This window comes from Erinaceus europaeus, chromosome 11 (assembly GCF_950295315.1).
Source record: "Erinaceus europaeus chromosome 11, mEriEur2.1, whole genome shotgun sequence".
In the NCBI taxonomy this organism is placed as follows: domain Eukaryota; kingdom Metazoa; phylum Chordata; class Mammalia; order Eulipotyphla; family Erinaceidae; genus Erinaceus; species Erinaceus europaeus.
The window spans coordinates 77,205,867-77,218,400 of NC_080172.1; the positions used below are offsets into that span (position 1 = coordinate 77,205,867).

A 12,534-nucleotide genomic window follows, 5' to 3' on the forward strand; every position below is an offset into this window, starting at 1 on the left:
CTGCCAGAAACATTGTTCTTATTTTCAGCTAAATGGCTTGAATATTAATTAAGGCATCATGCTCAGCAACTATCTTCTTTTGTACATTCTTGCAGCTAATCGTCATATATGTGACACATGACTTCTGTTTAAATGCTGAAGTTTATTAGAGTAGGAAAAAAAACACCCAATTATACAGGAAAGGAAAAGAGATTAGGAATCCAGTCCAACCATTTGCTTATTCATCTGCATATGGTTAAAGGATGTAAAAGAATCCACTGGTTTCTGTTTCACTGCTACAAGCAGGCCAAGCAGCAAGAAAAGGAAAAAAAAAATCTTTTTCCTATCCATAGTGTAGAAATACATTTTCTTCCTATTGCCTGAGGGTAAAAAAATATTTCCTCTCCTAATATTAAGCCAAAGCAACCAAACTTGAAGAGAACCAACTCTTTTTGAAAGGTTGTTGTTCTAATTACTTGCTTTGTAACAAATGTGCCCAAACCTTAGGAAAAGCAGCAACTATTTAATTCTGCTTGTGGATGCTGGATCTGAAACTCTGGGCACAGAAGAGAGGGCTCTTCTCTGCTCTGCACTGAGGGAGCTGGGAAGACTACAAAGGCTGGGCTTGACTCAGATAGCAGAGCTGGAATCATCTGGGGTCTTCTCTCTACACTGTCACAAAGAGCATCTGGAGTGAGATGACTGTATTCCTAGGGGATTGTGAACGGAACACCTACTCATATTCTCTCTGCTCTGCACAGCATGATGGCTGGGTTCAGAGAGGGCCAGGAGTTCAGCGGCCCAGTCAGTATGTCCCTCCTCTCTCTTCCTGTATTCTAGTGGCTGGGCAAGTTGCTCAGGATAGTGTAGATTCAAAGGGCGAGCAGGCAGCCTTCACATGGGTGAAGTTGCCAGGTCACATGACAAAATACATGGACAGGCAAAAGACAATTCACCTCAGTCACCTTGGCAACTTTGCTACTATGAGGCCCTTTGATAAGGTATCTTCTCAAGCGAGGCATTTAAGGAGGCAGTTATTCATGTGGAGACCACCTTCTTCTTCCAGAGCTCCTTCAATCCCTCACTGTGCCCTTTTCATCTAATTCTTACTTAGTACTTTCCCAGTAGTCATGCTTTGTCTTTGGCATCTTCAGTCTTTGTCCAGTTTCTGATTTGGGGCAGAGACAGAATCATTATGATTCTGTTATTATAAGCAAAAATTAGTCCCTGTATCAAAACTGTTTTTTTTTTGGTTTGTCCTTTTTCATTATAGATAGTTATTACATATATGTGGCATACTAATATAAGATTTCCTTTACCACTGATGATAGTTTTAAATATTATTTACTTATTAAAAATGGAGGAACTTACATGTAAATAAAGCTATTACTCTCAGACCTGTCTTGAGTCTCTGGTTACTGCATGGGAACACCTACATAAGGAAGCTTCAGGAGTGTTGGAGTGGTGATGTGGTGTCTCTCCTTCTCTCTTTGATTGTCTCTTACACTCTAGCCAAAAAGAAAAAGTCTCTACTTGGAGTGGTGAAGTCTCTTTTTTTTAAAAAAAAAAAAAATTTTATTTATAAAAAGGAAACACTGACAGACACCATAGGATAAGAGGGGTACAACTCCACACAATTCCCACCACCAGAACTCCCTATCCCATCCCCTCCCCTGATAGCTTTCCTATTCTTTAACCCTCTGGGAGTATGCACCCAGGATCATTATGGGGTGCAGAAGATGGAAGGTCTGGCTTCTGGAATTGTTTCCCCACTGAACATGGGCATTGGCAGGTTGATCCATACTCCCAGCCTGTCTCTCTCTTTCCCTAGTGGGGTGGGACTCTGGGGAAGCAGGGCTCCAGGACACATTAAAGTCTGCCCAAAGAAGTCTGGTTGGCATCATGGTAGCATCTGGACCTGGTTGCTGTAGAAAGCATTAACATAAAGCCATACAAATTGTTGGCTAATCATGAACTTAAAGTCACGAATACTGCAGATGAAGATTTGGGAATCCCTGTTTTGTAGATAGCTAGGCTTATTTTAATTATATTCCAAAGGGCCCGTGATTATACTAGTTTTTTTTTTTCCTGAGCGACATCTGATATGCAAGTGGACCCAAGTTATTGTTTGGGGAGATGTCATGGCTAGAAAAAGGGCTAGGAAGCTGATCAGAGAAGAGAGTAGCTCCCAAATATGGGAAAGGTGTATAAATATTGTTGACTGTAAACCCCATCGATTTGATCTGGGGCCCATATTTAGCTTAGGAGCCAATGTGACCTCTGCGTCCCTGTAGATCTGAGCTCACATTCTGTGGTCATGAGTAGGAACGTTCCAAGCTGCCCCAATGTCAGGACCCATCTTCCTAAGGTGTGGCATAGATTATGTTGTCCAGCCTCCCTTTGGAGGATGGAACATTCTCTACCATTGTTGATCCACATGAATAGTGGACTTAGAGGTGCAAAGCTCCAGAAAAATACCCCAGCAGAATGACACAAACAAACAAAATATATATTTTAAAACAAAATGAACCAACAAAAAATCCTGGTATATTATGGCTGAAAAAAATTTTTAAATGAAAAAAAAAATTTTTTTAATGACTCCAATATATAATCACAAGACACATACCCTCCTTTAAAATCCCCCATTCTGGACTGGGGCTTGTGAATATCATGGGATTTACTCCACAGATTTTACATTAATATGGCAAAAGTGATTTTGTGGTTATAATTACAACCCTGAATCAATTGACTCTGAAGTAATTAGAAAGAGATTATCCTAGGTGTGCCTGGCCCAGTTATGTGAATCCTTAAGAGAGAAGCATGATTGCTTTCCTGCTGATCTTTAAGGAACACATTATTATGAGCCCTACAAGTGCAAAATTCTTGAAGTCTAACAAGAACGTAAGTGTGGAAAAGAATCCAGAGTTCCGGAGCGGAGCCTAATCCTGTAACCTTGTTACAGCCTTAAGAGATCTAAACAGAGAACTGTTAAATTCTGCCTAAATTCCTAATCTGTAAAGGTAATAGTTGCGGTTTTGAGCCACTAGATTTGTGGCAATTTGTTAAAGAGCAATAGAAAATTACCATACACAGAGTCTCATGCCTGAGGCTCCAAAGTCTCAGGTTCAATTCCCTGTACCACCATAAACCAGAGCTGAGCAGTGCTCTGGGAAAAAGGAAAAAAGAAAATTACCATGCACAAAGACCTGGGTTCAAGCCCCTACTCCCCACCCACAGGGAGGATGCTTCACTAAAGGTGAAGCAGATCTGCAGGTGTTTATCTTTCTCTTTCCCTTTCTTTTCTTTTCTTTTTTTTTTAAATTATCTGTATTTATTTATTGGGTAGAGACAGTCAGAAATTCAGAGGGTAGGAGTGACAGAGAGAGAGAGACAGACAGAGAGACACTGGCAACACTGCTTCACCACTTACAAAGCTTTCCCCCTGCAGCTGAGGGCTGGGGGCTTGAACCTGGGTCCTTGTGCACTGTAACATGTGCACTCCACCAGGTGCACCACCACCCAGTCCCTCTCTTTCCCTTTCTATCTCCCTCCTCATCTCTCAGTTTATATCTGTCCTATCTAATGAAATAGAAAAGGAAAAAAAATGGCACCAGGAGTAGTGGATTTGTAATACTAGCACTGAGCCCCACTGATAATAAGCCTGGTAGGAATTAAAAAGAAGGAGGAGGAAGAGGTAGAAGAAAAAGAAAAATAATGAGATCTTGAAATCAAAAGGTTTGAGAGCCATTGGTCTAGATGAAATTTAACTTAGTCCTAGAAAAATCTAAAGCTGTAAGAATTCATGTTCTCTAGAAATAGACCTTAACTTATGACCCGGCAATCCCTCTCCTAGGGATCTACCCAGGGAAAACAAAAACCCTTATCCAAAAAGATCTATGTACACCAATGTCTGCCCAAACTTGGAAACAACCCAGATATCCAACAGCAGATGAATGACTAAGGTAGCTGTGGTGCATATACACAATGGAGTACTACATATCTGTTAAAAGTGATGAGGTCATCTCCTTTGTGATAGACTGATCAGAACTCAAAGGTATCACATTGAGTGAGACAAGCCAGAAAGAGAATAGCCTGAAAGAGACCCATACTGAATGATCTCACTTATAGGTGGAACTTAAGAACAAAGAACAGTGAGGGAAAAACGTAAGGTGGAACTTGGACTGGGAGTAGTGTATTGCACCAAAGTAAAGGACTCTGGGGAAGGAGGGGAAGGGACAGAATGAAAAGAATCATTAACCCCCTGATGAAAAATTCTGTAGAAAAAAAATCTTGAATGCTTCAACTAAAAAACTAAAAAGACTAACAGTATCTTCTCAGTATTGCGGTGTGTTTCAAATAGAATGATTGTAATGTACTTACCATAGTGTCTGACCCCTATTGAATGTCTAATAAATGTTCACTATAATAATAACAACAGTAATAATAAAATTCATATATTTAGTTAGTGCCTATATTACATTCACATCAAGAGTGGAACAAGCATATGAGGTATAATATTCAATAGTATTATAAAGTGGGGTTTCAAGCTAACAGTCTACGGGGTGCTATCTCCTGGCTCCTGTGTCTTCAAATTTGTTTAAAAAATTAAAAATAAATTATTGCAGTCTCACTGGATTACAGAATGCGTTCAGTGTACAGCATTATAATTGGGCATCTGTATATGCCACATCATGATCACCACCTTCTATTACTCTACTAGTGATTCCTTTTACCTGCTTCATTCAACCAGCAACTTGCATCCCCTTTAGTAACCACCAAAGTACTCTGTGTACAGTGCTCTTACTCCTGATTAATGGTATTCAATACAATATCTTCAGACTCCCTTTTGGTGAAATGGAGGTTTTTAGAAGAAATAAAACAGAGATTCTATCTAAGGAACTGCATATTAAGGGGTAGTATATTTCCTAGTTTTCCCCCAGACCTTTAAATAGTATGTTTCAGGTTGCTTTGTAAATTAAAAAAAATTTTTAAATTTATTTATAAAAATGAAACACTGACAAAACCATAGGATAAGAGGGGTACAACTCCACACAATTCCCACCACCAGAACTCTGTATCCCATCCCCTCCCCTGGTAGCTTTCCTATTCTTTAACCCTCTGGGAGTATGGACCCAAGGACATTGTAGAATGCAGAAGGTGGAAGGTCTGGCTTCTGTAATTGCTTCCCTGCTGAACATGGGCGTTGACTGGTCGATCCATACTCCCAGCCTGCCTCTCTCTTTCCCTAGTGGGGCAGGGCTCTGAGGAAACAGAAATCCAAGACACAATGGTGGGGTTGTCTGTCCAGGGAAGTCTGGTTGGCATCATGTTTGCATCTGGAACCTAGTGGCTGAAAAGAGTTAACATATAAAGTCAAACAAGTTGTTGACTAATCATGGATCTAAAGGCTGGAGTAGTGCAGATGAAGAGTTGGGGGGTCTCCGTTTTGTAGGTAGCTAGTAGGCATATTTTAGTTATATTCCAAAGGGCCTGTAGCTATACTAGCTTTTTTTTTTTTTCCCTTAGCCTGAAATCTGACATGCAGTTGGATCCAAGTTATTGTCTGTTCAGGTTGCTTTTATAAAGGGAAGCTTGGGGCTAAGTTTTTTACAGCAAGGATCTACCCAATTTAAAGTTGTAAGGCATTCTTCACAGAATTCTTAAAACCTGACTTATTTTTATTTGTAATAATGATGATAATAATAATAGAAAGAGATATACAGAGAGTGAGACCAGAGCACTGCTCAGCTCTGGCTTATGGTGGTGTGGGGAACTGAACCCTGGACTTTGAAGTTTCAGGCAGGAAACTCTTTTTGCAAAACCATTATGCTGTCTCCTCTACCTTCATAGCACTCTTCTCTCAGGCTAAAGCTCCCTGTGATCACTTCTGGATATCTCATTTGAAACAGCTAGACTTTCTGACCTGGCAAGCTGTTAAGACCCTCTAGGATGACTGAGCTGTAGATAAAAATCTTCCAGGGAAGTAGGTGTGGGCAGGATATGTGATTTCCTTCTCATTAAAGACTGATGCCATTAATTTTTCATGACCAGTCTTTTCCAGTAAAAGTGACATTCCAGAGAATTTCAAGGGAAAGTGGAAGGGGCAAGCTAGCTGTTACTGATACTCAGTTCGAGTTGTGACTAGGACTTTATTTCAATGATACAGAAAATCCACAGCAGGGAAACTGTCGCCTATGATAATCTCAAACCAGTCTCCTTTGTTAGTGTGACCTTGAGGGCTTGAATTAGCCATAACAATAATATACAGGGAAATATGCACTTGTTTACTAAATATTCTGGAACTGAGCAAGAAGGTGTGATAATCTGTGACTTAGTCTGGCTTTGTATTGTGAGAGCAGCATCCTGAACCCTGGTTTTATTTCTAAACTTTGATACAATACATACAGATTCTTTTTCTGACATTCCAGGCTAACCACTGTCTCGGTCCACAGTCTCCAAAACATCTGGGACATATGTTTCTGGAGGAAATGACAGTCTTTTCTATAACTCTCTCTGGCCTATGCAGGAACCTCTGCTACAGGATTACAGTGGGGGCCCAGGGGGAGTGGCCCTGGACCACAGACAGCCATGAGCTGAATTGAATGCATTCCATCTTCAGCCATCAACTGCTTTATTCAGTGTTACCTTGGAACAAATCAAACAGTAGAAGAAATCCAAAGAGGAATGAGATGTGCATGTTGCTGTCCTCCCTCCCCAGCCCCACATCACTTTCTCTCCAGAAAAGTAAAGTAAAGACTTTCTTTCTCAGCTCCTGGTTGAACTACACAAATATGCTGTCTGATACTCAGGACCTTTACGTCAGTGGAAACTTAGCCTGTGTCTGAGATTTGAGAATTAAAGTCAAAGAACAAAGAGCTACTGCTTGGCTGCCCTATGACCACTGAATCCAGACTGCAAAATGCTTTTCACTATTCTGAGATGTTCCTCCCATGTGTTTCTCCAGCCAAAACAAAACAAAACAAACAAACAAACAAACAAAAAACCACACAAAACCAGCAACAACTTAGGAAAATATACTGATGAAAGATGTGCCTGCTTTGCTATATTTTCTGAGATTTTTCTAAAACAAACAAAAACCAAGACTAGATCAGCTACAGCATTCTGATTTAACATTACTATGGGCAACAGTGTCTCTTTTCATCAATCTCTTATCATTTATCAGGTTTCTGTCATATTTTTAAAAAGAGTTAAGAGAAAGAGAAACTCAAGTACTCCAACAGGCCTTCTCACTGTTGTTAAAGGAGCAAGGCTTAGGGGAAGGAGAATAGAGTTCCTGTTTATTGAGGAGCTACCTGGGCCAGGCCCTGAAATGAGAGATGTACAGACTTGTGTTATACTTGACATACAACATTAGGAGCGCAAAGTCTTAGTCAGGACAAGTACAATACTTTGTAGAATCCAGTGCAAAATAAAATGCAGATCCTGGGTTCAAATACATTTTAAGAAATTCAGCAGAATGATAGTAGTATCAAATAAAGTGGGAGGTTTTCCCAAGTTTGGGTCGTATGTCACTGTCTAGTTCACATATCCATGGACCTGGCTTTACTCTCATGCCTATGAAACCTGGTTTGGCAACTTACTCAACATGTGATCTTGGATAAACCATATGTAAAGTGCAGAAAATAAGATTCCCAACCAAGTTGTAATTAAGATTAAGTGATTAAGTATAATATTTTTAAAGTGTCTAGAAGAACATTTGACATATAGAAAGCACTGAATAAGATCTTAGGAAATAGACACATTTTTCAAGGTCAGACCTTGAAAAATGGCAACTAGATAACATTATACATTTACTAAAATATTAAAAGAATGTGTTCAGCATTTTGTTTCTTAATTAACAGGGCCATTTTAAAAATGTTTAAGAACTTGGGGGCAGGGGTGGCATTCAGGTCCTGGTGCCTGGTGGTGGAGGTGGATCTAGGCTGGGGATGAGATTGTTTTGTAGAAAACTGAGAAATTTTACAAATGTACCAGTAACTGTAGCTACTGTAAACCACTAATTCCACCAATAAAAAAAAATCACATTTCTGGGCGGAGGGTAGATAGCATAATGGTTATGCAAACAGACTCTCATGCCTGAGGCTCCAAAGTCCCAGGTTCAATCCCCCGCACCACCATAAGCCAGAGCTGAACAGTGCTCTGGTAAAAAAAAAAAAAAAAAAAAAAAATCACATTTCTACTATTATAACTATGATCACCTTCAATTTAACAATTAAACAACAGATTGAGACCAACTGCTCATAAAGTAAAAGTAAAGAAACTACCAATAAGAAAAGATAGTGGTCTGTGCTCAAGGTTCTGGAAATCTGTGGAATAAAAACTGTCATGAAGCCAACTTAATGTAACTGCTTCCTTTATGCTGAAAGAACTCACTGGGGACTTTGCTGCTTCCACACAGGAAAGAAAGCCTGTTGTATCTGAACAAAAACTATGAAATACCTTTCTTTTTCTTTCCTTTTTACAGTGTAGAATACTGTCCAGAGAGGGAAAAGTTGTAGAACAGGAAATGTTACCAATCCTACAAATTCTTTATTTAGCTCTTGAAAAAAAAAAACAAAACAAGTAAGAAGATAACTTTCAGTGGTGACAGATACTTCTTTATAGAAAAGAAATTTTTTAATTTAATTTTTTGAGACTTTTCCCCCCTGTATTAGGGGATTAATGTTTTACAGTCAGCAGTAAATACAATAGTTTGTGCATGCATAACATTTCTTAGTTTTCCACATAACAATACAACCTCCAGTAGGTCCTCTGTCATCCTTTTTCAGGACCTGAAATTTAACGCACAGAGAAACATAAACTTGTTTACTAATGCCTTTTATAAGAGCAGCCTCAGTTTCTTCACTGTGTTATTTACTCCTGACTGTCAAAAATTCTCAGCATTTTCAGATGCTTTTATAATAAACATGGCGTTCTTTTGTTTCTTTTGAACACTGTTGACTGTGAAATTCTAAAAAAGCAAGTTGTCATCTGTTACACAATTCGTCCAAGGTACACGGATTTGGGATATTTCTCCTTAAGAGTTGGCCACTGAACAACAAAGTAATCGGAGAGGTGAAACAGAATCTTTCCGGAGAGGGATAAATTTTCTACTCGGCAGATGCTTTCAACGTAGACAATGATTACTTTCTTTATTCCTAGTATCCCAAGGAGAAGAGCAGATATACAGATAGGAACACATGTTCCTGGTCCATTACACAATACCTTAAAAGAAAGAAAAGAAAAAAAAAACAACAGTTGAATTGAAGGCTAAATTAAAATATAGAATACACTAAATGAAGCATTTACAATGAAAACAAAAACAAAAACAGATAAATCTTTGGGGGATTTAAAAAATCCTTAATCTTAAATTCTTTCTTGTTGAGATCCAGTATGTAGCAAATCTATAGGCACTCAGAACCAGCTGGGACTGTGCTGCTGGTTTTGCATAGAACCTCTTAACTTCTCTGTATCTGTGTAGCCCACTCTGCCAGAAGAGGAGCCTGGCACTGCTTTAAGGTCAGCTCTCACTGTGCAGCCATATGTTGCTTTTTTTCTGGTTGTTCTGTGGATCTTGAATGCCATACAAGCATATAGGAAACATAAAATCAGCTATGACTCACTGTTTTCTCATGTAACCATTTGTTCTTACTGATTTTTTTCATTCATAATTCTAGGAAGGGGGGAAGAAAGTGAGAGACACAGCAACACTGCTCCATCATTCATGGAGCTCTTCTGGTACTGTTCATAGTGTTCCCACATGGTGCAGAGGCTAGAACCCACGGAACTGGGCAAGGTAAAGTAAGTGTCCCACTGGGCAAGCTATCTCCCAGCCCCTGTTGATTTTTTAAAGTAATCTTTTGGTATTTTTTGAAACTTTATTTTTTATTTTTTTTCCCTTTTGTTGCCCTTGTTTACTGTCATCATTGTTGTTGTTATTGCTGTTGTTGGAGGGGGACAGAAAGACAAACACCTGCAGACCTGCTTCACTGCCTGTGAAGCGAACCCCCTGCAGGTGGGGAGCCAGGGGCTCGAACTGCTGCGCCACTGCTCGGCTCCATAAAGTAATCTTTATAATAGCTGGAGAGTTGACTTGTAAAATGTAGGAGAATTTTTTTTTTTGTCAGAACAGGGATTTCACTGCTCCAGGGTGATATTTTCATGTGTGATGTTTTTGTCAGAGAGAGAGAAGAGAGAGAGGGAGAAAGAAAGAAAGAGAGAAAGAGAGATGGAGGTGTCACAGCACTGAAGCTTCCGGTAGCACCGTGGGGACTGAGTTTGAACTTCAGTCACATGCATGGCAAAGTAGGTATACCACCCAAATGAATTATTTTGCCAAACCTGGAGAAAACATCTTTCAGTAATTATATAGAGTATGTGTAGGATGTAGAATGATTTTAGAGGTCCAATCCAATAAATAGGATATTTGAAAGAAGGTTAATAAATGCATGAGATTTTTCCCTCAAGAGAATTTAATCTGTATTTATAATCCAGAGTTTTTAATGTTTTTGAATTCTGTTGATGTTTAGACTGCTACTGGTTAAAAAAAACAATTTAGTTGGTTGAAGGTTGGGGAATGAGCAAGATCTTTTAAAATACAAACGAGCTACTAATAGACCATTAAATACCAGAAAGCTAGTTCATGGCATACTGATTATTATCAATAATCATGCGTTATAAACTCTAGAGTTACTAAGAGACTAGATGTTAATTGTTCTCAGCACAAAAAAGAAATAAGTATGTGACATGATAAAAGTGTTAGTTAATACTACTGTAGTAATCCTATTGCAATATATTCATGTTTCAAAATATACCTCGAAATTATATATGTTAATTATATCTCAAGTAAATGAAGAATGCAAGAGAACTTAGTTGGTGAATCTAACAAGAGATATAAAATTAAACTCACAGAACAACTGCAATACATATATATTTCAAGAAAATAAGAAACCGATTACACAGTATTACTGTTGAGGGAATTTCTAAAAAATTTTCAGAAGAATATTTTTCACCTTTTAATCATAAATTCATGTTGACTGACTTAGTAAAAAATAAAACATAAAAAAGTATATTTTTATTCCACAAATAAGAAAACAGGAAAACAAGTTTATGGCTGTCTATATGTACCTGCTAGGCGTTATCTACTATGTCATAGGCATACAATATTTCCAGCACAAAGATCCACAAAATTTATCAGAGGTAAGAGAACCCTATGAGTTAAAAGACTCTCAGACACAATGCCTAACCAACTAGCATGCTGTCTGGGCTGGAAGACATAGTCAGGCCAGTAAGGGTTTAATGAAGATTCTGTCATTCCTTGAGATGTGACCACCAGGAACAGCATTCATAGAGCTTTGAGAAAGGAGAGGGTAACCTGTTTCAGGTGGGGATTGATTTTTTTCCCACATCTATCTTAAAACTCCTACCTATAATTTAAACCTGTCTCTGTCTTTTATGGAAAATCTTTGTTCTTTCTCTGGCATCACCAGCCATTAAATTGCTCCCCAGAACAGTTTTCTTTAAACCCCACCGAGTTGTCCCTACAACCTTTCCTTATAGACAGCACGGCAGAGCAGTAGAAAGACAAGGGAGTGGGCCAGGTGGTGGCGCGCCTGGTTGAGCGCACGTTACAATGTGAGAGAACCCAGGTTCGAGTCCCCGGTCCCCACCTACAGGGGGAAAGCTTCACAAGTGGTGAGGCAGTGCTGCAGGTGTCTCTGTCTCTCTTCCTCTTTATCTCCGCCTTCCTTCTCAATTTCTAGCTGTCTCTATCCAGTAAATAAATAAAGATAATTAAAAAATTATTTAAAAAAGTAATCTTTAAAAAAACCCAGAAAGACAAGGGAGAATCGGGAAAAAGAGGGCTATGCAAATAGCAAACTAACTCTGATCTTGGGCAACAGCAAAATGATAATCATCATCTCACCTCAACTCTCAACCTCACTATTCATTAACAATTGCTGTGGCCAGGTGCCACACCAAACATTTTACATCCATTGTTTTTTTTTTTTTTTTTTTTTTAAGAAAATAATTTATTTATTAGTGAGAAAAATAGGAGGAGAGAGAGAAGAAGAACCAAACATCACTGTGGTACATATCCTTCCAGGGATCAAACTTAGGACCTCATGCTTACAACTTTCATAGGCTACACAGGCTCCTGTGATAAATATGAATAGATAATGGGCCCTAGGTCAGATAAATGGGGTTAACAGTCAATGGTATTTATATACTTTCCCCATATTTGGGAGATACTCTCTGCCCTAATCCATCTTTCTAGTCCTGTTCTCAACTTTTGACACCATCTTCCCAGACAATACTTTTAATCCAGTTGTATGTTAGTTATCAGTCAGACTCAGGCAAACACTAAAATTAAGGACCACATAGGACATACCTAAAACAGAATTCCTAGCTTCTTAGCACACAAAGACCCCTAGTTTCATGTTATCTATTGTTGCTGTTTATTGAACTATTTATAACTATATATAACTTACTGCCTTACACATTAAAGCTTGAGCACTCAACCAAGTATGCTACCACCCGACCCCAAGATTCCCT

General features: G+C 38.9%; 1 protein-coding gene across 2 annotated transcripts in view; it reads right to left on the reverse strand.

Moving 5' to 3' along the window:
• Positions 1 to 7,255: 7,255 nt before the first annotated feature.
• The window catches only part of ALG14 (ALG14 UDP-N-acetylglucosaminyltransferase subunit), a 114,753-nt gene continuing 109,474 nt past the window's right edge, over positions 7,256 to 12,534 (reverse strand). For both annotated transcript variants that reach the window (XM_060202121.1, XM_007534004.3), the window contains exon 4: positions 7,256 to 9,204. In XM_060202121.1, the coding sequence (XP_060058104.1) occupies positions 8,974 to 9,204 (231 nt within the window). In that variant the 3' untranslated portion in view covers positions 7,256 to 8,973. The remainder of the gene's footprint in view (positions 9,205 to 12,534) is intronic.